General features: G+C 57.2%; 2 protein-coding genes across 10 annotated transcripts; both read left to right on the top strand.

Annotated features, from left to right (window-relative positions):
• Nucleotides 1–11: 11 nt before the first annotated feature.
• LOC117641697 (putative sodium-dependent multivitamin transporter) lies at nucleotides 12–3782 on the top strand. 9 transcript variants are annotated; one of them, XM_034379253.1, is made up of 13 exons: nucleotides 12–123; nucleotides 217–348; nucleotides 568–756; nucleotides 826–1047; nucleotides 1146–1370; nucleotides 1453–1568; nucleotides 1678–1797; nucleotides 1880–2030; nucleotides 2102–2248; nucleotides 2322–2543; nucleotides 2626–2795; nucleotides 2861–3080; nucleotides 3180–3782. In XM_034379253.1, the coding sequence occupies exons 3-13, from the start codon at nucleotides 643–645 to the stop codon at nucleotides 3264–3266; spliced, it is 1794 nt and encodes a 597-aa protein (XP_034235144.1). In that variant the 5' UTR covers nucleotides 12–123; nucleotides 217–348; nucleotides 568–642; the 3' UTR covers nucleotides 3267–3782. The 9 variants fall into 9 exon arrangements, with proteins under 9 accessions (XP_034235144.1, XP_034235117.1, XP_034235170.1 ...); XM_034379226.1 differs by having other exon boundaries at nucleotides 217–457; XM_034379279.1 differs by having other exon boundaries at nucleotides 17–123; nucleotides 217–310.
• Nucleotides 3783–4096: 314 nt separating this feature from the next.
• LOC117643235 lies at nucleotides 4097–9694 on the top strand. Its single transcript, XM_034381984.1, has 2 exons — nucleotides 4097–5282; nucleotides 9413–9694. The coding sequence occupies exons 1-2, from the start codon at nucleotides 4242–4244 to the stop codon at nucleotides 9692–9694; spliced, it is 1323 nt and encodes a 440-aa protein (XP_034237875.1). The 5' UTR covers nucleotides 4097–4241.
• The last annotated feature ends 13734 nt before the right edge of the window (nucleotides 9695–23428 follow it).

The following is a 23428-nucleotide window of genomic DNA, read 5'->3' as shown; positions in this document are numbered from 1 at the left end:
GGCGCTGAAGTTCATGAAGTATGAAAAATTTCTCGAACTCCATGAACGTTGGTTAGATGAGAATTTTAGCGGGAACTAAAATTATTTTCTCGTTTTCTTCTGTTAAGTTTATTTTAATTTTAGGTTTGTGTTCTATAACTTGTAATGCATCTATGTGAGTTCGCTCTCTCTCAACCATTTTCTCCGATCAGTTTTTTTCTCGTGAATTTGTTTCAGAAACAGCGTCCACCAGCGTGTACCGGTTGTCATGGCAGCACAGATGGCAGCCTCCTAGCAGACTAATTTCAAATTTCCTAGAGAGGCAAAAGAGGTTCATTTTCAGTTTTACACTTGATTTGAATAGGATAGGTACGATAAGTGTTGCGCATGCTCTGTTTTACATGCCCACAAGTTTCGTTTTGATTCAACGTAAATTGTGATTTGACCTGTCATGATGTAAACTTCTCTAGTTTGCTGTGTAGGTCTCAAAGCCACTCCATTTGATCAGTTTCAATGACTCTGAATTGCTCTGCTTCTGCTCCGTCTTTCTCCGTGTTGTGACTGATCAAGAATGATCTTTTTCTCCAGGTTTCAACGTAGATTAAGCCATCATTAAACTTTTGTGGCTATTTAACCTTCAAAGGTAGTCTCTGGTGCCCTACAATGGAGTCCCAGTTTGGAATTGTTGATTATGTGGTCCTCGCGGCGATGCTCACCATCTCATCAAGTATAGGCCTGTACTTCCGATTCAGTGGTGGACGCCAGAAAACTAATTCTGTGAGTAACATTCTCTCAAGCCATTGAATCAGTTACTCGATCACAAATTTTACTCATGTGATGTTTCAGGAATTCATGTATGCTGACGGAAGACTTAGTGCCTTTCCTTTAGCGTGCTCCTTGATGTCAAGCTTCATATCAGCTGTCACCATATTAGGTGTCAGTGCTGAGAATTACTCATATGGAACCATGTTTGTTGTTAATAATGTAGCCTATGCAATTGGCGTACTTATTTCGACATTTTTGTTTGTACCTGTGTATTTTAATGCTGGTGTTAATGGAGCCTATCAGGTTTGCAAACTTTAGCACCTTTTACTTTCAGAGTTCCTTGTGGTTCGTGTCGCCTTCTTACACTCAAAATATGTTTTTTATTTATGTCTTCTGTGCAGTATCTTGACAAAAGATTTGGGAAAGCAACAAGACTAACAGGGTCAGTAGCGTATTCCTTCCAAATGGTTTTGTACATGGGTATGGCTCTTTATGCTCCTGCGTTGGCACTGGAGACAGTTACAGGAATGTCAAAGTTTTATGCCATTTTGGGGGTGGGTCTCATTTGCACATTCTACTCTACAATGGGTGGTTTAAAAGCTGTTGTATTTACAGATGTCTTTCAGGTAATAGACATTTCAAGATGAATCAAAGTATATTAAAATGATTCATTTGTTTTTCTCATTATGATCATATCTCAATTTTCAGTCTTTAATAATGTATGCTGCTGTTATGAGTGTTATAGTAGTGGCATGGATAGAGAAGGGAAGTTTATCAGAAATTTGGCGCATTGCTGAGTCTCATGGTCGCATTGAGTTCAACAAGTAAGTAAACCACCATGTGCCTTTCTGTACAGCTCAGAATAAGACCTCAACTAAATCAAGTGTGTAAAAGTGTTTTTTTATAACCCTCTTTCTTTCTGCCTTGGTATAGTTTCAGTTTGGATCCTACTGTCAGGCACACATGGTGGGGCATTATTCTTGGTGGCACAATCACTAATCTTGCAGTTTATTCAGTTAACCAAGGACAAATCCAACGTTATATATCTGCAGGGTATGTTTGTTTCTAAAAAAACAGTGGTGTCTTGAGACTTGTGCAATATTATAACCCTTACACATTTTTTTAAAATTTCTAGAACGCTGAAAACAGCTCAAAACTCTCTGTTGTTAAACTGGCCGATGTTATCCTGTCTCAGTTTACTTACAAGCTTTGCTGGTCTAGCTATATTCTCTAAGTATGCGAGGTGCGATCCTTTCATGACCTGCAAGATAGATCGATCTGACCAGGTATTGTTTTCCTGAAAAGTTTAGGAAGCTGAGTTAAGTAACCAAACTCTATCCTGTTGTTATTTTTATAGCTCATGCCTTATTTTGTGGTGAACTCCATGCAACATATTCCTGGCTTATCTGGACTGTTTGTTTCTGGGATCTTTAGTGCAGCCTTGAGCACTATATCTGCTGCAATGAACTCAATGGCTGTGGTTACTTTAGAAGATTATATCAAGGTAAATTTTATCATTTGACCCTCCAATATTTTTTTCCTCTGAAATATTTCTTAACTTTGTTTTCAACTTTCAGCCTCTTTACAAAAAAATGAGAGGAAAGAGCTTCCCTGAACATACTAGTTTGTATGCAAAGCTTGTATCTGTCATGTACGGCTTTGTGTGTGTATTTTTTGCATTTATCGCAGACGGCTTAGGAAGTGTTTTACAAGTATCGCTCACAATTTTGGGAGTAGTTGGCGGGCCAACAGTTGGCTTGTTTACTCTTGGGATGGTTTTTCCTACAGCAAACCAGCCTGTAAGTACATGAGTATTTTTTCTTTTCATTATTACAGTGTGGGTTTTGTGAGTGCCAATTACGATTTTATATTTGTTTATAGGGGGCTCTGAGTGGTTTCATCACTTCCCTTTTAATCACATTTTGGCTTGGTTTTGCTGATAAACCTGCTCCCATCAAACTGCCAACTTTTTCTGATGGCTGCCCCGAAACAACATTTGGAAACATGACATTACCTCAGCTGGATTGCTCATCAGCACTTAACACAAAGAGGTAATTAATGACAATGTGCCAATTGAAGAATTCAACGTCATGAGTATCCAATTATTTTGTTTCAGGTCGCCGGATGAATACTTTTACCTGTATCGACTCTCCTATATGTGGCTGAGTGTTTTTGGATTTGTGAGTTGTGTGGTGGTAGGCCTGGTTGTGAGTTGGGTCAGAAACATTTTTGGCAAGAAATCTCTCAAGAGACCTGACCCATCCCTTTTCATACCCCCGGTGGCATTCTACCTGAAAAGGAAATACCAAATAAATGAAAGATTTCTGGAAGAAACAGTAAGTGGCAGTAAGTGGCATACCTTGAGAAACTTTTAATATTTTTTGTCACAGTGTTAGATGATATACTATCAGTTTTGTTTCTTTTTCTTCTCATAGAAAGCTGCCTTTGAAATGAAGGACAAAATAGCAGAAGACAAAACTGACACTGAAGAGTTAAAACCGTGCCTCTCTGTCTCTGCTTGAACTCTGAACTTAATAAGGCACATATTTAGATTGCCTTATTGTTACCTTTTGAGTTTTTATAATTTATTTCTTTTACATTATTTTGTTTGAATGGTTTGTTGGAAAACGTTTGGTAGACTGAGTGTAATTGTTGGTTTTGGAAATTTATTTTATAAGAGGGCTGGTTCCCTATTTCTCTCTTGTTAAGTGTTATTTCTCTCAGCTTCCACCCCTTAAAATGTTTATTGGAGTAAAGAGGCTTCTTTGTTTGGACCCTTTATGAAGTTAAGTCATCTCATTGTATTTGTGATAAATCTACTCATCAGTATTTTTAAATACGTGTGTTCATAACTTTTTACTATTTTTCTATCACTTGAATTCTACTGCAATACAGTACTAGTTTCTCATGATCAAATATTTTCTTAAATAAGCTCTCTGACATTTTTATAGAAATGTGTGTTACTGGTAAGAGGTTGTTGCTCAAAGTTTTTGAAATATTTATTTTTTTGTGGTGCAATAAATACCTATTGATTGTTATACTGCGTATCAATTTTTCCTCTCATTGTGGGACGTGGAAAACGGGGCACAGATCGAACAGTGGCTCCACTCAGCGCGGTAACGGTGCACGTTGCGTCCGAGTGGCCCGAACCGCCCGAACCTTCCCTAACGCGAGACGGGCAAGACCATCCCCATCCCTCTAGGGGCTGGTGCGCGGTGCGCGGGCAGGCCGCGGTGGGGCGGTGGGGGTGGCCGGGCCCCCACCCTCGCTGCTTCCATCCCCGTCCTCGCCCTGCTTGGAGTGGCGTGGCGGTGCGTGGCGGGTGGCGCCCTCAGTCTCTCGAACGCGCTCCCTGCTGCAGGACGGCGCCACGCTGCCGGTCTGAGTCCTTGTCCGCCCGGCGATCGCCACCACGTCAGAGGGAAGTCCCAGCCGGTCCGTTGCCATGCGGGGCGCGCGGGGTCCGCGGCGTAGCCCAGCCTGCCCGTGATCCGAGGATGTACAGGACGGTCCGAGAGGGCGACGCTAGCCTGCAGTACACGATCCTCCCGCAGCGAGACGACGTGCCCCACGTGCTTGTCGACACCATGACCCTCCGGCACGCGGTCAAGCGGCGCGGCCTCCGCTCGTCGTGCTGCGCGTGCGGCCCGTGGGGCCTGCGCTCGCGCCCGCTGCTGTTGCTCGGCGCCGTGCTCGCCCTGGGCTGCTGCGCCGTGCTCGTGGCCGCGCTGCTGCCGGCGCTCGCGTCCGCCTCGGACTTGGAGGCCGCGCTGCAGAACGCCTTCACCCTGGGCGGCGCGGGGCAGACGGCCAGCATCAACCCCAACGTGCACCACCCGGCCGGCAGGCACCACGGCGAGGACGCCGACGAACGCCGCCCGCACCGGCCGCCGCGTCCCGCACGACCCTTCAGCGAGGAGGACGAGGACGACGCCGGCGACGACTACCCGTCCGGCGGCCAGGAAGTGGCCATGGTGTCCGCCCCCGAGCTGCCGCCTCTGCCGCCGGCGGATATTGCCTACAACGCTCCCGTCGCCGCGCGCACCGTGCCCACCGAGCCGCCCTTCAAGTCCTTCAAGGGTACCGCCAAGGCTCGCGACGACCACGATGACGACGAGAACGACGACGATGACGACGACCTGTCCTTCGAGTCGAGGAGCATCGAGGTGGCGGCCAGGCGCATGCACGACGTGAGGCAGAGCGCGGTGCAGCCGAACCCGCCCGGATTGCCGCCGTCGCTCCTGCCGCAGCGGCAGCCCCCCGCCGCCCCCGCCGGGCTCATGCTGGACCCCATGATGCTGGGCGACGCGCCGATGCCGCCGGTGCGCAGCCACCACAAGACCAACAACGGGCTGTACACCAACGAGGACGACCTGGACCACAACATCCTGGACATCCAGCCCCAGCGCTCTGCCCACGCCCGTGCCAGCACGCGGATCTTCGTCGAGGCCCTGCTACCCAGCCTGCCCGGACAAGGAGAGCCGGAGCCGCCGCAGAGGAGGTCCTGGACGCCCTCAGCCAGCTTCTTCCACTGGACGGTAAGGCTTCCCCAGCCTGATGGATTCTCCCCTGCTGAAGCTGTCTCACAGCCACAGATTCGACGTTTCCTTGTCGCTGCTCGGGCGGCCCGCCAGCGAACCGGGCCTGGGCGTCACTCTCACTTTCCCGGTTCGTTAATCAGTAAAAGCTTATTAAACGCCAAGCAAGTTGCCGAAGTGTCGCCGCGCGCACGCCCCGCCGGCCGACGGGCCGAGAAAATGTATGAAGGCAATGGGCCGGTGCCCCCCTTGGTGGCCCACTGTGCCCCCCGCACGGCTGCCATTGCCCGGCATGGACTTACGGCCCTGGAAAAGTAAAAGTTTTAATTGGGCGAGCCAAATTATTGTTTACAAAGTAAACGCCAGTCGTCCTGCTTTCAAAGCCGATGACGGCCCGAGTCAGAGCAGCCGTCGTCTAGAATTTTATCAACGCCCGCGCTCAAAAAATAAAAATATCAAGGTAACACCTCTTAAGTCTGAATTACGGGGGATATTTTGACAAACTCGGGTCCAGGCGGGGAAACTTTTTGCGAGACACAGGAGGGAAGGACTCCACACCGAGGGCCCGGGGAATACCCTGGCCGCGGGAGGAGACATACAGAAACCTGAAGGTTGCGCGTTCAGGGTTAGCAAGCCGCGCTGGGTTCAAAGACTATTTTTCAAATACCGCATAACTGCACTGGAACGCATCCCAACCCTCTCCGCCAGGATGATAAATCCGCGCAGAGTTCTCCAACGCCATGAAAGTCTAAGAGAAACGTTGGCACGCGGCGCCGCGACGCGCGCGACTCCCCCAGCGTCTGGCTTTGGCTTTGACAGAAGTGGCATCCTCACAGTGGCGCCGCTGCCGACGACGATGTCGCTTGCACACAGCGCAGCGACGCCGCCTGCGAGGCAGGCAACGTGTTAGGCAACCACCGCCCTCCATTGTCGCCGTCGTCGTCTGCCTCAAGGAGGCCGTATCAATCTATTATGAGCCCTCCTAGACACCCTCCCCTTCCTTTCTCGTCAGCTCTCTTGATTTCCGCCGTTCTTCCGCCCTCGCTCCCCCCAGGACGTCATGTCGTATTTCATGCAGACGCTCTTCTTCTTTCGCAAATCCTTCATCAGTTTTTTTTCCACCTGGCTCCCTTTTTAGGTCAAGCGTATCAAAGCTTGAGCTATTACTCGCAAAATGTGCGAGGCTGTGTGTACAGTTTGGTCAGAGGCCTAGGTTTGGGAACTGTGGAGGCTGGGGAGGCCCGGGCTGAGGCAATGTACACTGCTCAGAAACATACTAAAACGGAATATATATATAGGGGGGGCCTGAGCGTCGCCGTGGCCGTGGCCGTGGCCGTTTTTCGACTTCAGGCCTACCAGGGTAACAAGAAAGCTGAGGAGGTCGACAGTTCCTTTTGATGCAGCCTGCACCATATATGCCCTCCTTCGGACCGCGGCCTGCGTGACCCCTCCGGCCCCTCCCGCGCACAGCGGCGCGCGGCGCGACAGGCCCGACGCCCCCCTCCCCCTCCCCCTCGGCCGCGCCGCCGCGGCCCCTGTTCGAGCCGTCATAAACGGCGCTCAGCGGGTCCCCAATTTTTACGGCCGTCAATATGGAAGGCTTCAGTCTTCGCGATGCATTTTGTACGCAACCACACCAATTGTTTTTAGAGTGTGACAGGCCAATAGCTCATGATGAGACGGCAATTTTGATACCAAGCAACACAAAAATGTGACGGTAGGGAAGATTCAGCCTGCGTTCTGCGCGCAATCACGGGCATCAGTTCGCAAGTGAAACAAAACCGCGGCCACAGCTAGGCCGAAACAGAGCCCGGCGCCTCCCGGCCAACGCCACCAGGACCGCGGCCGCGCACACCTAAGCTTGACCTGGCCCTGAGCTGAAGCAAAGCTCTCAGCAGAGGTTTTTTTTGTCACTTACCGTCGCTCCAGGCTCGGGCTCCACCAGCCGTAAGCTGTGAAATAAATTCTTTTTCGGAGGGAAGGGCATCTCCAAATCTGCTATGAACACCTGGCCGGTAAAGGCTATGCGCCTGGCATCGTCTTAGGCGGAGGGTTGCTCTGAACCGCGGTTGTAAAAGCAGGTTTCGGTTTGTGAACCAGTGGGCTGTGCGACCGTGGTGCAGTCACTGCCGCGAGTCGGGGTGCGGGGGAGGGGGAGGGAAAGGTCGTTGTCGATAGTTTAAGCCGTTCTCCTCGCGAGTTGGCGGTTTAGGCCGGCAGGTCCGAGTCAGGAGCAGCAGTTAGGAGCAGTTGCAACCACCAGCCTGGAGCGGGTCGGGTCTGGCCGGGGCTGGGTGGCTGGGCCAGAGCGGCCAGAGCCCACCGTGTTCTCGCAGACATCAACGGAAGAAGCAGGGCCGGGAGGGGAAGGGGGAGGGGCCGGGGGTCGGACCGGGGCTACGCCTTGCTACGCCCTGCTGGGGCCTCGGGCAGCCTCGGGCAGCCTCGGGCGGACCGCGTTGTCCGCGACAGAGGCAGGTGTCGGAAACGGGAAACACGATTCGGATGGCCCCAGATCCCATCCCAGGCTTGGGGCCGGGGCCGAGGCCAGCGGGGCCGGCAGTGAGGCCGAGGCCGTGTCGGCGAGTTGGAAGGCGCGGCCTGGGATTACGAGCCGGTTTAGCTACAATGTGGTCGCCGCGGAGCACGCGGAGCTGCGGCGGTGAGTTACCTTATCGGTCTCGGCCCGGTGACGGCCCTGGCCGGGACGGTCACGGCCTCCGGGACACTCTAGAGGCCGCGTGTGGGCCTCGGGGACGGCCTCGGAGACGGCCTCGGCGACGGCCGGAGACGGCCTCGGCGACGGCCTCGGAGACGGCCTCGGCGACGGCCTCGGAGACGGCCTCGGCCAGCGCGTTATGAGGGTAGCGGCCTGTGGTGGTGCCTGTGGCCGTCCAGAATGCACCACCACGGTGTGGCACCTCCTCGACTCGGCCAACCCTCATCCCTTCCGCCCCGCCCACCCCGCCCCGCCGCAGAGTGGAGGAGGCTCTCGGGGTGGACGGCGTGCGCGCCGGGGTGTGTCCTAACAGCAATTAAGGAACCGAGAGCTTGGGGTGCAGCACGGCCTGGCCGGGTGCCAGCAAGGGGATGCAGGGCGGGGCGGGGCGGGGCAGGGCGTATCCGGGATTGAGTGAAGTGTGAACACGGCCATCGATGGCTATTTATATCCGGCTGCAGCGCGGTGTTCCTCGCAACCCTGTGTGGACCGCCCGGCTGCGCGGAGGGGTGCATACAAAGGACGCGGAGAAGGGCGGGCGGTATCGAACCCGGGGACGTCGGCTCCGGAGGCAGCAGTGCGTTCGGCCACGGACGCGCTCCTCGGTACCAACAGCGGTGCCGGCCACGGTCCATTGTGGAACCCGCGATGAAAAATGTCAAGGGCAAAGTCGGCTAACTCAACTCTTCGAAACCGGGAAAAAAATCTCATTCAACGAAACTTCAACGAACGCGACCCACTTAGATTAGGCCGAGCTCCTGCAGGCCACGCAGCTGCACACCGCAGGCAAGGCAGCCCATCGTGCTCGCTCACTGACTGCCCTCCCCGGACACAAAGTAGCAACAGCGCCTTGCGCTTTGTTTGGACTTTTGCTTTTTCGCGCCAGATCGGTCGCGCTGTCCGTCCGCACTTTCCCCGCGTCCGTCCGTCTGCCCAATACCGTCTCAAGGTCAGGGCAGGGCCCGTTTTGGCCAAGCCGTCGGACGGCGGCCAGTGGCCAGTCAGTCGGGTCACGCGGCGAGAGTGCGTGTGTCACTTCGAGTTGTCACTCCTAGTGTTGATAGGCCACTAGGCCGTTGGCATTGCCACCGCGGGTCATACCGAAATCCATCCCACCACTGTTTGGTCAAACCTGAACAGCAAGGAAATCAACTTAGCAAACTGCACGATCTCGCGAAATCCTTGGTTTCCTACCCTTTCCTCGTTTCGTTGTTTTTGTTTTTGGGGGTGGAGCACAAATACCCCACGACATCTCGCAAGTGCCCGCGCCCGCGTACAAGCTCAGTGGGGCTGGCTAGGAGGGTCATCGAGACGGTGCTCGGAAGCGGCCCTCTGGCATTGCGAGAGACTCTGAAGAGGCAACTCGCTCGCTTGCCCTCGCTAGACTTAACCTCATTGGGGAACTCGCTAGGCGCAGACGAGCAAGTACGACTTAGTCGACAAGAAGCTGGCTAGAGGCCCACTGGAAGTTTGGAGGCTCAACTGGAGCCAGGCACGCCTGACCTTTACACCCGAGGAGTCGCCACAGTCCCTAAAGGCTTGCCAGAGCAAGCGCCGACCCAGGCAAGGTGCACCAGGGATGAGTGAGCCACCCTCAGAAACAGAAACAAAGGAACGAGAAGAGGGCAGGAAAACAGGGATTCCGCAAGATCGTGCAGTTTGCGAAGTTGATTTCCTTACTGTTCAGGTTTGACCAAACAGTGGTGGGGTGGATTTCGGTATGACCCGCGGTGGCAATGCCAACGGCCTAGTGGCCTATCAACACTAGGAGTGTCAACTCGAAGTGACACACGCACTCTCGCCGCGTGACCCGACTGACTGGCCACTGGCCGCCGTCCGACGGCTTGGCCAGAACGGGCCGGCCCTGACCTTGAGACGGTATTGGGCAGACGGACGACGCACTGCAGTCCGTCACTGCGCCCTACCGAGCCGAGGTTCGATCCCCGTCGACCAACGAAAAATTTCCCGATTAACGGGACGCGGCGTGTGAGGAGGGGACAGCTGCGCGACGGACGCTGCGCGGATCAGCGTTGCAGCCAACAACGGCACACTCACGCTGACGCCCCTCAGAAACTATGCAGTCAAATAAACGTGGGACGGGGGGCGATGTGAGGATACGTCCCCGCCGTGCAAGGCCTAACTGGCGCCCGGGACTGGCCCCGCGAGCGGACGGCAGCGCAACGCGCGCAGCGCACTCTTGCGGCAGCTGGCGGAACCACGTCGGGTCGGGCGGTGACAAAGGCGCCAAAGTCTTTTCTGTGGAGACCATCTAATTCAGGCTTATTTCCTGTCGTTTTCAGTAAGGAATCGTCACAGAGTCTGCCATTTCAATTACTGTGAGGGCAAGACCTAGCGGGTGATGGTATTTAAGGGCTTAACGGGCTTAACGACTGGAATACACCGCATGCTCTATATTCCAGTCAACCATAGCCTTGGCTGCTTCAAGTCAAATTTCTTGAAACAAGCCAAAACGGAACAATGCCATTTTAGACTACTCATGGACTTGTTTTAAGTCCGAAATGACTTGACCCACGACAAGACGAAACAAGGCTATATCTGACCGCGCTCGGGGCGCCGCGGCGGAGCAAGCCACAGCCCAGCTCGCGCCTACACTGCCCAGCTCGCTTAGGTCTATGTATTTTATTGGGCTATCTATTTCATTTCATACACAATTATAAATAATCCCGAACTACTACCTAGAAGAAAACCAAACAAGTATCATCTGCAATCATTAACGTTCGTTGAATGAGACTTTCGGACTGATTCCGAGAGTTAACGTTCGTTGAATGAGACTTTCGGACTGGTTCCGAGAGTCGTTTTCGACGCTGTGTCTCTCTCGCACCGACGCTGGACGCCCCATGAGTGCGACAGAGACAGAGCGACGAAAACGACTCTCGGAATCAGTCCATGAGTCCATACTTTACCGGCGGCAGACGAAGAGGAGGACGAAGACAAGGGCACGCCAACTTTGGCGGGCGGTCCCGGTGCTGCTGCCGGCTGCCGCTGCTGCTCCTTGCATCTGATGCCGAGCGGGCCGGCGGTAGAGGCCTCCAGAGTGGGAGAAACGCGGGGACCAGAAATGCTACGTGTAATCCCTCATACTAGTCGTTTCCGGCCCCGGGCCAAGGCCCCCACCCTTCCTCCCCCTCTTCCACAGGGCCCCCTCTACCCCGCGACTTAAAGCTATCATATTATTTGAAATCAGAATTGATTATGCACCACTTTTGTACGATATGATTCGGCCGACTTATCAAAGCTCTAAAACACTCATAAGCATGCGAAATTAGGTTTAGAATGCTAAAGTGCGACAAAACCGACGGAAAGTGAGGTTAGGGAGGACAGCGTCTGCTGCTCCCCCTTCTCCCCCCGCTTCCCCGCGGGGCCGGAAGTCACGAGTATGAGAGGACCTCTCGGTCAGATGAAGGCGACAGAGTCCGCGTTTCTCCCCCACTGGAGGCCTCTAGCCGGCGGTAGTGAATCCGAGATTGCATGGAAGAGCCTCACGCAGACACACCCACGCACGCACACACACACACACACACACACACACACACACACACACGCTGATAATGGCTTGATGTGTTGTTCCGACGCAGCCTCCGCCCTCCGGCCGGCCCGCGATGCGCGGGACGCGGCAGACCTGCTTCGCGCCCACTTGGAAGCGGCTTCGATTCGAAAAAGCGGCGCCCTAAGCGGAAACCGCGCAGCCAAGGCAGCCAATCATAAGCGGCTGTCTTAAGGTAGGGTGATAGGTAACTTCGCTGGGCGGCAGAGTCATGAAATTTGAACCAGGTAACCGTAGAGGTCCTACGAGGCGTTGTTTAAAATATGAAACGATATCTGTGACTAACTTTCTAGCTGCATGGGCCTCCATGCCCTTGGCACTGCCATAATAATTTAGCCTACAATCATGTGTGGATGGGTCGTTGCCTGCGTCACAAGATGCACATTTTCTGTTACATTGTTGATAATCTAACACTTTGCCACTTAAATTACTAACAAGGGCCCCATACCCATTCAAACTGTCATAGTTTCTTCCTGAGCCCCTCTTGCTCCAACCCATGTCGTAAGACACCATCACTCTCACAACTTGGTCGAAGGTGGCTCCCCACAGGTATTAACTCCCTGTGGCGGTGGCATAATGAAATCTTCTTGAAGATGTTCAGGCCTGAATGTGATAAATAAATACATGTTGTGAGTATTCGGGAGTACAACAAATGATCACTCAATGGGTCAGTGTATTTGTTTTATTAAATAAAACAAAACAACAACAGATCCATAAGTATCGTCCAATTTTTAAAAAAAATAACCAATCAAAATAACAATGTTTAGCTTAACACAACAATAGAGCATTTAAAAATGTCAACAATAATATCACAGTTTGGGTTCTCTACAACATAAAAATATGTTGTTGCGGTGACTAGATAAATTTACTCGTAACGAGGAAAAATATCACAGTGGCATCACTATCGTTCAAAAAAATTGGTATGTATAGTTATAAGAAAGTACGGGTCTCTTGTCCACCGCAGTCCCATGTACTGGCATGACATAACCACTGCTCTCATTGAAATGTCAATGCTAACACTGCAATATGATTATCTTACAGGATTTGTTCAATGCTGGTCTTGTTCTGGATGGTGAGCTCCCTCTCCTCTTTTGCAGCCTGCTCGCAACTCTCCTTGGCAACCTTCTCGATGTTTGGACACCCCTTCCGCTCATAGCTCTTGAAAGTTGCGAAAGTCATGTTGGGCATGTTTATCTTTGCAAATATCTTGTCAATATGGGCGTAATTGCACCCAGAACTGCTGATAGCTAAACACAAAAAAGATAAACAAAAATTAGTACAGTACAAGAAATGGGGTTATGTTCCCCACAGCTCACACTCAAACACTCACCCATGGCAGCCTTCTCGAAGAGTGTTGTGCGTCCTCCTTTCCCAGCATGCTGTTTGCACTCTTCCTTTTTCGAGATTCTTTAACTGCGTCTGATAGGCAGAGTATTGGCTTGCCGTGCAAATTCTTCCCTTAATTCTGTACATTTTTACAAAACACTGATGCACGAAGCGTGGAGACGCCGCCAAATGATGTAAACAAACATGGCGGACGGGTCGTGTCTGAGGCAGGGCTACCACTTGCGGCGTTGCCGATGTTCACGACCAAAAAAATAGTCCGAGACCGCGGCACAACGGGTACTTTCCCTGACGACATGGAATAATAGTACATTTCTTGCCACGGAAGGCACAACTTTCGTTGCCTTTCCAGTAGTTGACCTAAAGGCGGCCAACAAACACCAACCCATTGCTTACTTTTTATTATTTCACGTTGGCAAGGAAAATCGTAAAGTCACATCCAAAAGTGTTTTCTGTGCGAACCCTGCACCTTCAAATTATTGTAAAAAGTGTTAAAAATTGTTGTTGGGGTCTGATCTGAGCCCATTTATTCCTATTTGCCTATTCCCCATGTCACACGGACTATAAAAACCCCTGGAGAACTGCCTGTGTAGTTTGAAGCCGAGTGCACTGTCTGCAGGGAGAGCGGTCGTTCGACCGGAGGCCTCACCGATGCACAAACACACAAACACACGCGGTCACACGGCACTGTCACTACACTCGACACTCGCGGCATGGAGAATAGATTCTCCATGCTCGCGGCGGGCTCCACACGGCGGCACAACAAAGGGCAGCGAGCGCGCCAACGGAAGACCCGGACGAACACAACCGCTCGGCGCGGCGTTCCCGCCAGACCCCTAGTGCACCGTCCCGCCACCAGAGCGCGCTCAACCCGCCGCTCCCCGGCCAACTTCCTACCGCCTAAAGAAAGCACCTATTTTTCCTTGAAATTAAAAACGATGTACTAGGCCCAAACCCCAAAGTTTTTGTCTTGAAACCCTAGAAATAATTGGGGAGGCGAGAAGAAGAACAAAAGGCGAGCGGGTCACTTCCGCTTGGGTCACAACAAACAGACAACAGAGGATTTAAAAATCGCCGAAAATCATTTTTTGTCAGTTAAACGGCATTTTTAAGCCAGCCAGCCACACGCACCAGGCTGCCCCGGCCGCCAGCCCTTATTATATTGTTAGGATACGGACTTGGTTTCTGGACTCTCGAGTAAAAGCTAGCTGACACCTTTATGTGTCTTGTAGTTAGTTTTAGGCATGTTTTTAAGTAAAGGTATCATCTGCTAAAAAAGTTTCTAAATGGAGTTGGTCGAAATGGGGCAAATGGACTGGGGCTTTATGTATTGGAAAGGCCCGTAGGTGGCGGTGCCGCGCGTCCACAAGGGGAAGTGTCAACCGGCGCAAACTTTCTGGGAACGAATGAATGCCATTATGGCAGTGGGAGGCAGTGGGTCTGTTTGGTCTCGGTCAGCCCCCGGCGGTCCCCGGGCAGCCCCAGGCTGAAATGTTTCCGGCTCGGGGACCGCCGCGCCGCGCCCCGCGCGAGCCTCGCGCCTCCAGTGGCGCCGCCTGCCGCCACCGCCACCGGGTACGGAAAAAAGGAGCCGTGGCGTCGCCGTGGCGTCGCCGTGCCAGATTGATGCGGCCCATTACGCGTCAAATGCGCATTTACCGGCGCGAGGCTAGGCTGCCTAGGCCGGTCGGGAGGATGGCAGCGCGGAGCACAGCGGAGCACCAGCCCCTGCAGACTGATTCCGTGAGTCGTTTTCGTTGCTCTGTCTCTCTCGCACTTAAACGGGACGCCACGTGAGCGCGAGAGAGACAGAGCGACGAAAACGGAGTCTCGCGAAATGGTGGACGCTGGAGGCAAAAGAGCGTCAAAAAGCGCCCCTCTCCGCCGCGCGTCGTCATGCAAGGTGTGGCGGAGTGGTCCTCATCCGCGAGAGTGAAATCGACCAAGCGGTTTCGCGGGGCTGGCCGGGCCGGGGCGGGGCGGGGCGGGGCGGGGCGGGCCGGGGCCTGGCGGGGAAGTTTGGGCACCGGGGGAATGGCGGGCTGGGCTGGCGGCGGCGCACCGCTCGACTCGCTGGGACAAGTTGGAACGGGCGGCCGCTTCCTGCACCACGCCGCCACGCCGCCACGCTTGACCGGCTGGAAGCTTGCCGGAAGCTTGCTGGAGGTGCAAGACAGGTAGCGCACACTGCCTGATGCAGGACTGAGGACCCGAGTGGGCACGGCCTCTGCAGGGCTGCCAGGGCACTGCAGGCTGCAGGGCAGTGGGGTGGGTCTCGCCTCGCTTGGCTGCGGCACTGCACGAGTGCAGAGCAGCGCAGAGCCGAGGCCCTGGAGCCCTGGCTCGAGGCTGGAGGCGCTCTGTGCGCACAGCCCAGCACTGCAAGTCCTACTGCCAATAAGCCCGGCGAAGCCAGGCCCAGACAGCTCAGCCACCAACAGAGATATCCGGACGGCAGGGCGAGGCCGCGAGGCGAGGGCGGTCCTGCAAAGGGCTGGTGCACTGTGCGCCAGGGGCGGACCCAGGTAAGACGCGTGCGGGGCAGGGAGGGACGGAGGGAGGGGTGTCGTTTCTCGTCGCATAATAATGGGGAAGGCTTTGGAAACGGGACGCCGCCCTGTTCCGCCGGTCTGCTCTGATGCTCCGGACTGCCCTGCCCTGCCCTCGACGGCGGGGTGCGGCGGGGTGCGGCGGGCGGGGCTCGACTCGTGTTCGCATCGACACGGGCCACCCGATGCCGCGCCGCCGCGCCACCGCGCCACGGGGACGGGGCCACGCCGGGGCCACGTACTCCAGTCGGGGCTGCGAGCTGGTGGAGCTGGTTGCTTCGGGGCAGAGACAGACAAGGCCGGGCAGGAAAGCGGCAGCCAGCCGGAGGGGTTGCCTACCCCGAATGGCAGCGTGTGTGAAGGGTTGCCTACCCAACCATTACCATTACCACTAGAGGCTAGACCACAGGCCTCTTGCGGGTCTCGGTCCATTTCTTTTTACTTCTGTGAAAGTATGAAAGCATTGTGGTCCTCTCAGCCATGCACACGGAGAGGAGAAAGGGAGGGGTATGGGTCACCTCTCAGCTTCCACACACTCTACTCGCTTCGTCCCCCCTCCCCCCCCCCCGGCCCAGAGCACCCATCAACCCACTCCAACGCGTACGCCCTCCCCTCCCCCACCCCCCGCATTCTGACTTTCCCTTACCTTATCCATACGCTCCACGCACCTTTTTCGGGCAGCTCGCCAAAGGTTTTGTTGCCCCACTTCCTTCTTCATGCGCACGCTCACTCGCTCTCTCACACACGCACACCTGCGCACTCACTCACACTCGCTGGACTTTGCTACCTGTCACAGCAGGCCCCGTGGTTTCTCCAGCCCGCGTGTGAGATTTTTGTGTGTGTGTGTGTGTGTGTGTGCGTGTGTGTGTGTGTGTGCTGGGGAGAAGTCGGAGAGGAGAGATTGCAGTGGAGGGGAAAGGTAACGAGTCGGAACCGCATCGTTTAGCATGCTGCCGCGCCGTGCCGCACCGCGGTGTGGCGGTGCTGCGTGGGCGTTGCGGCCTGGTGGCGGCCTGGTGGCGGCCTGGTGGCGGCTGCCCCGCGGTGGGTTTACCTCCCTGCTACCCGTGCGGCGGTACTCAGTGGCGGCGTCTGTGCGCTGATGCTGCTGCTTTAGGCCGCAGATCATGCCGAAAAAAAAACACCCCAACAACAAAAGGATGAATTTTTAGACGATCGTCGTCGCTGTCGAGCGCGTCGTGGTACGCGGTGTGTCTTAGCGTGGCGGTGTACGTACCGAAGTTGGCCGCGCGGCGCGCCGGGAAAGGAAATTTAAATTGTAAAGTGTATTGGCACCGTTCCCACGGCGCGGCGCGCGGCCCCGCGCTGAGAGGACGCCAACTGCCGTCGCGCCGCCGGGGTGGCACGGCCCCGCCACGACCCCGCCACGGCCACGCTCTAGGAGCACCCCGACGTGGGCGGCCGAGGACGCGGACGTGGCGGTGGCGGGGCTGCCTGCCCTTGGCTGGAGCTGGAGCAAAGCGGGGCCGCCGAGCCGCCTGGCCTGTATCGTTTACATACATGTGTATGCACGTATGCCGAAAATTCCAAGGTGACTCTTGCAATGCGGGGAACAATGGCAGCAAGCACCCCTCTCTCTGTCTCTGCTGCAATCCGTTATTCCCAACTCAATTACGGCAGGCAGCTCTAGGCACCGTTCGCCTTGTGTAAGGTGGCGCAGCTCGACCGGCCCCTGAGACTGGTCACGACGATGTAGAACCATCTCCTACACCGTGGCCCAGTTCGCCAGGCTCCACCTTGGCCCCCGCGGCGCCGGGTCTGGCCGGGTCGCGCACCCTCCTTGCCCCTGCCGAGCCAGCAGACTGATTCCGAGAGTCGTTTTCGTCCCGCCGTCTCTCTCGCACCCACGGGGAGAGAGAGAGAGTCTGCGCCGTGTAGCGCCGTGCCCCGCGGCGCCGAGGTCGAGTCCCGGCGAAGGGTACGCCGCGCCGCGCCGCGCTGTGCGAATGGAGGCGCCGGTTCGCGAGGGGCAAGTCGAGCAAGTCCGCCGCCAAGCCGCCATTGACCATTGGCTTCGATACTCGGTCGCCCGCGGCCAAAACATGAAAATAACTCGATCCGGGCCGGGCGAGACTGCGGTGCCCGGCGTGCCCGGCGGTGCCGCCCCCGCGCTGGCGCTGGTGGCTCGGCGGCGCGGTGCTTCCACCAGACGGACGACAAGTGCGACAAGCAGGCTGGCGTGGGGCCGCAGGGCGCAGCGGCGCAGCGCTGATGATGTTGCTTCTTTCGCTGACAGCCTGCCATAGCCTCTGCGCCGGCCGCGCCCTGGCCTCGGCCTAGCCTCGCGCCGGCCTCGCCCTGGCCTCGGCCTAGCCTCGCGCGGGGCCGCGCTTGTTTGCCGACAGCGTCCCACTCTCCTTTTCTAGGATCCTCTTTCAAGCAGCGGCCCGGCCGGCGGTGGAGTGGACCGACAGGAGGCAGAGACGACGCTCACCACTACACTACAACCCGGAGCCGGAGCCGTGTACGATATGATAGTGTTCGATAGCACCGCGGCAGTGCAGCGGCAGCGCTGCGGACAGCGAGTGGTGCGAGGCGTAGTGCATTAGGGGGATGGTGCGCTCACACACGCACACACACACACACACACACACCTCCACACACGTATACACACACACACTCACACACGCGCCCCTTTCACGGAGCGGGGCAAGGTCGTCCTTGTCAAAAACAGCCACAGGGGCAGAAAGACGTGTCCTCTTAATTAATTATGCCTGTCGTGTCTTCGGGTGCGCTAGGCCGAGGCTAGAGGCGGAGGCTAGTGCGGGGTGGGGGGGGGGCGTCCTGTTTTTACGCGCCCAGGCCGACGGCGGCCCACGGCGGCGGGCACGGCGTCGAGTAGAGCGCTCAGGTGCGCGAAGGCGTGTTCTCGGCCGCCACTGCCGCCACTCCGCGGACGAACGTGCAGTATGTCGCTGGTACTCTGCTCTAAGCCCGGCAAAAGCCGCCGTGGAATTTAATTTTGTTGCGCGGCTTTGTTGTGGCCAGCGGTGGGCAGCGAAGATGGATGGCCGGGTAGGTTGGGTCGGCGGGCGGACACGGACGGGTCGGAGTGTGAAAGGGTCGGAGTCTCGTCGGGATGGCCTCCTTCTTTCCGAGGCTTGGCACGGCGCCTCCGGGTTGCCTCTGGGTTGCCTCCAGGGGTCGGCGGGGGGCGCGGCGCGGCGCGGCGCCCTGCCGGAGGAGGCGGCGGCTGCAAGTCACGTTGTTTTGAAGGGGCGTAGCGACGTAGCGGCGTGCCGGCGTAGTGCGGTGGCATTTATAAATTACATGAAGCTGTTTTTGCCGGCGTGCCCCTTTTTTTCTCCCTCGGCCGCACCTTTCTTGTCGGCGGCCGCCACACCTGCTTCCCTGCTTCCCTCCTTCCGCTGCCAACTCGTCCGAAGCCGTCTTGGCGGACGGGGCGGACGGGGCAGCCGGGGAGGCCGGGGTGGCACGCGGGCGAAAGTGAAGGCCCCGCCGCCCCCGCCGCCCCCGCCGCCCCCGCCGTGGCGGTAGCGCTGATCAGGGGGAGCAGGGGGCGTGCTGGGGGCGTGCTGGGGGCGTGCTGGGGGCGGCCGGGGTCGCGAGAGTTTCCGCCGGAGACGCACATGATTAGATCGCCCCTCACGCCCCCGCCTGATGAGCCATTCTGCAGCGCCCTCCTTCTTTTGTCTCGCCCCGCAGCGCCGCAGCGCCGCCCGGCCTGCTTCCGCGCGGCCGGGGCCTCTCTCTCTCTCTCGCACTCTCGCGGCGTCCCGTGCGGGTGCGAGAGAGACAGACCGGCGTCAGGCCGCTGCTGCCGGCCCGCGTTGACGCTTGGGGAGCGCGCGAGATCTCTCACTCGTGCCCGGCCGGGGCCGCCGGCCCGGGGAAACTGTACGGCCTCCGCAGCCCCCTCGCCATGCCGCGCACCCTCCATGCGGCCGGGCCGGCGTGACACCGGCAAAACTCTCTTAAGTATCTCTAGGAGCAGTGCGGCTTACAACTTTACCGCTAACTTTTAATCCCAGTTCCCCCAAGTCGCCCCCCAGCCCCTCCGCGCCTCCGCGTCCGCACTGGTGCGCGCCGTTCGGATCGGCCGCGTCCCGCCGCGTCCCCGCGCGGCCTGCACTCGCTGCCCGGGCACATGTACGCCGCGAGGACGGAGTAGGGCCGGCCGCGCTGCAGCCAGCCGAGCGCGCGACGCTCGCGGTCGCGGCCCCCATCCCGTCCCTCACCCCCCTGGGGGGGCTGGGGGGGGGGACGTCTAACCGTCGCTGAATAATCGATGATTGATAATCGTGTGCGATGGCGCGGCCATGGCGCGGCCGCCCCGCCGCGTGTCGTGTGCTTCTGCCGAGGGCTGTGCTGCGCGCGCACGCGACGCCACTGTGCAAACAGGAACGGGAAGCAGGGCACCAACTTGATCAAACTTCAGCTCTAGAAAAAAAAACCAAAACCAAGTTTAACCGAAAGATTTATTAAATCCCACAGCAATTTCAACCGTAAAATCAAACTAATATTTACCAAAAACAACATCGTAACAGTGATTTTGTCGAAAATTCAACCAGTAATAACAACAACAACAAAACCTTATGCTCAACATGTTCCCCAAAGAAATTATTTTTGAAAATGACAGTTTTGATGGAATGTGAAGCAGCGCAGCAAAGCCGGAACCCATTTGGCCGGGACTGGCATGACGGGCGCAGTACGTCGGCACTCGTTATGACGAGTCTCTGCGGACGACTCGGACGAGGCGAGGGCGGCGCGGCGACGCGGCGACGCGGCCCTGATTGCTCGTTGTCGCGTCCGCTTGCTCCGCCCCGGAATGCTAATATCAGAAAGTTAATAAGGTGGTGGCTGGCGCTGCTGGCGCTGCCGCCACTGCCGGCACGCGGACGGGACGCGGATCGGCCGCGAGATAGCGACCGCCATCGGCCGCCCCTGGGGGAGGGAGGGGGGGGGGAGTGCGCGCAGCGGGGAAAGCAAACAGAGGGATTATGAACGCACCCAAGTTTATATTAGGGCAGGGCCTTGCCGGGCCCGCGGGGGGCGGATCCGAAAGGGGCACTCAAAGGCGACACTCTGAGCCCCCCCTCCCCCACCACTTCCCCCAATCCCCCGCCGAACTTGCCGTTAGAGAAAACGAGTGCAAGTTGCAAAGACCCATGGAGGCGCCTGCACTGCACGCCGCGCGCCTCGAACCAAGCCTCGAACCACATACCGATGGCTGTCACAGACCGCAACAATTATAGTGTGTGACTTTCCAGCTTCGTTTAAAAGCAGCGGGGGACGGCTCACTGAGCCAACCAAAAGAGCTTCTAACGAATGTGTGGAACTCGTGGTTTGGGCTGAGTTCAGGCAACCACTGCGTCCAATCCAAGGCGCGCATTCTATACTCCCTCAGCGGGTGGGGTGACTTTGGACCTTCCTTTAGCTTGCCTTTGTTACGCAGTGTGGTTTCCCGCCTTTGTTTGGGAGCAGTATTGTCGCAAAGTTGGTCAACGGTGACTAATGTGGAGAAATAGTAGCTTGGACTTGGGCTGCTGCGATTTGGCGTTCGCTCATCTAGAAAGGCCCTTGCGTTTTGAGGTGCAAAGTGGTCGCGAGCGGCGCGGCGGCCAGTCTGTTGTCCCCACCCCCTTTTCTCGCTCTGTCTCTCTCCTCTCTCTTTTTTACGTTTTCCCCCGGGGGCTTATTGTTTGTGTGTTTACCGAGCGGCGCACGCAGGTGTTAGCACTAACGCCCCTCCCCTCCCCTCCCCCGCCCCCTCCGCCACCCCTCCCCTCCGCCCCTTCCTCTCGAAACCGGCACTCCGCAAACCCGCCGACGTTTCCTCGTCTCGTGTTTTTCCCGCGTATCTTCCTCTTGAAATTCAAATTACGCGGTGCAGTGCGGCGTGGTGCGTGCCCGGTTTTGATTTTCTGCCCTTCTGCCGCGGCAAAGGGCGTTCGGGGTCAAGGGTTTAAATTTTTGACGCGCTCGGGATGTGGGTTGCTCCTTTTTGGTCTTTTTTTGTTCGTCGTTTTGTGTCTGATGAAAACGGAAATATGAAAAAGGGGGTAGGGGGCGGGGGCGTCCCCCCGCAGAGCAACCTGTGTGGTTCACGTTCGTTACGCCGAGTAAGGATTCCGTAATCCCGGGATTACAACATCGCTAAATATCTTGGCGCGGCACGCGGTCGGCCCGGGCGGCCCTGGCGGGCCATGCGGGGTGGGCCTTATTAAGAGAAAGTCCCCCTTCGCTGTGTCCTGCGGAGCGCGCCCCGCCCCGCCCCGCCCCGCCCCGCCCCGCCCCGCCCCGCCCCGCCCCGCCCCGCCCCGCCCCGCCGCGACTCGCTGGCTGGCCCTGTTTCAATTTTCCTTCGGCTTGCCCAGGCTTGGCCGCGCTGCTGCCGAGGCCGAGGGTGTAGCGTGAGCCGCCCCGCGGTCCCTCCCGGGGGACCCCTCCTCAGCGTGGCCTTGTAGGTAGTGTGTGAGAATGTGCCAGTGTGCGTGCCGGCTGAGTTTCGCTGGGATCGGGCTTAGCGGTCAGCGTTCAGGGCCGGCTCCAGTGATCACCTCGGATCACTTCCCCCTCTGCTTCTTGGTACTGGACGGGCCGCCTGGGAGGGATGCAACGAGCACTGCTTGTACGAGGCGGGTCTGTCGGCTTCAGATGCCGCACTCTTGGTTCTCGCCCTTCTGGGGAGCTTGGTCCTCGTGCTTCGCGTGCTTCGCGTGCTTCGCGTGCTTCGCGTGCTTCGCGTGCTTCGCGTGCTTCGCGTGCTTCGCGTGCTTCGCGTGCTTCGCGTGCTTCGCGTGCTTCGCGTGCTTCGCGTGCTTCGCGTGCTTCGCGTGCTTCGCGTGCTTCGCGCCCTGGCCGCGCGCCACGCTGCTCCGCCCGGCTGGGCGACTCAGGTGGGAGTCCTGGCGTCCTGGCGGCGTCCTGGCGGCCCTCGGCCCTCGACGCCACAAAGGGTGTGCCTGCCGTTAATTAGCCGCGTCATTGACAGCTTTACCGGGCTTTGCTCCGTCATAAAAACGGGGCCGTGTGTGTGACTGCACACGTGTGTGTGTGTGTGTGTGTGTGTGTGTGTGTCTGTATGTGTGTGGCTTAATCCGGCCGAAGGGGGAGGGAAATAGGCTCCGGAGATGTACAGAGGGCGGCATGTGGCGTTGGTGGCGGTAGCAGTGGCGGTAGCAGCAGTGGGAAAAAGCGGCTAGCAAAAAATAACCGCAGCTGTGTTTTATCGCCCGCGGGCCTTACGGGCGATTAAAACGCCACACACACATACACACCCACCCACACACCCACCCGCCCGCACGTAGACTAATTATATTGCAAAACATTAAAAGAAAAAGAAGTGTATTTGCGTCGGGGACGCAGCCGGTCCGCAAATCTTGGCGTGCCAAGGTTTAGTTATAGTAACTAACCTGAGCGCGCGCTGCGTGGAAGGCACAAGGCCGCGGGTTCGAATACCACTCCCTCCGCCCCCTTTTATTCTGGTGCAATTTGAGAAGTGCGCGCTCCTTTTCCTCGTGGAAGACAGAGCAGCTTGTCGTGCTGGGGTCTCGGGGCGCTGCCGCGCCACGCCGCGCCCCACCCCGCCCCGCCCCTCCCCGCCCCGCCGCCCCGCCCCGCCCCGCCCCGCCCCGCCCCGCCCCGCCCCGCCCCGCCCCGCCCTGCCCCGCCCCGCCGCGCCCCGCCGCGCCCCGCCGCGCCACGCCCCGCCCCGCCCCGCCCCGCCCCGCCCCGCCGCGCCAGGCTCCAGGCCCTCCAGGCTCGCACTCACTCGGACACCCTCCATTAACTCCGAAAGGGATGCGCAATGGAGCGGCCCGGCAAGTTTTAATCGTCTTAGGGGTGGCGGCGTGGCGCCTCGAACCCAACCACCTGTGTCGTGCACCTGTTCAGACCTCGCGACCTTGAGCCCTGAGCCCGCGAAACTGAAACCCGGTGGTTAAACCGCTCGGCAGCCCCGGCGCCTCGGAGCGATTTGTGTTTT

Source organism: Thrips palmi, unplaced genomic scaffold (assembly GCF_012932325.1).
Source record: "Thrips palmi isolate BJ-2018 unplaced genomic scaffold, TpBJ-2018v1 HiC_scaffold_1, whole genome shotgun sequence".
Lineage (NCBI taxonomy): Eukaryota > Metazoa > Arthropoda > Insecta > Thysanoptera > Thripidae > Thrips > Thrips palmi.
The sequence above is the reverse complement of the archived record's forward strand: the minus strand, read 5'-3'. Positions and strand labels throughout refer to the sequence as shown.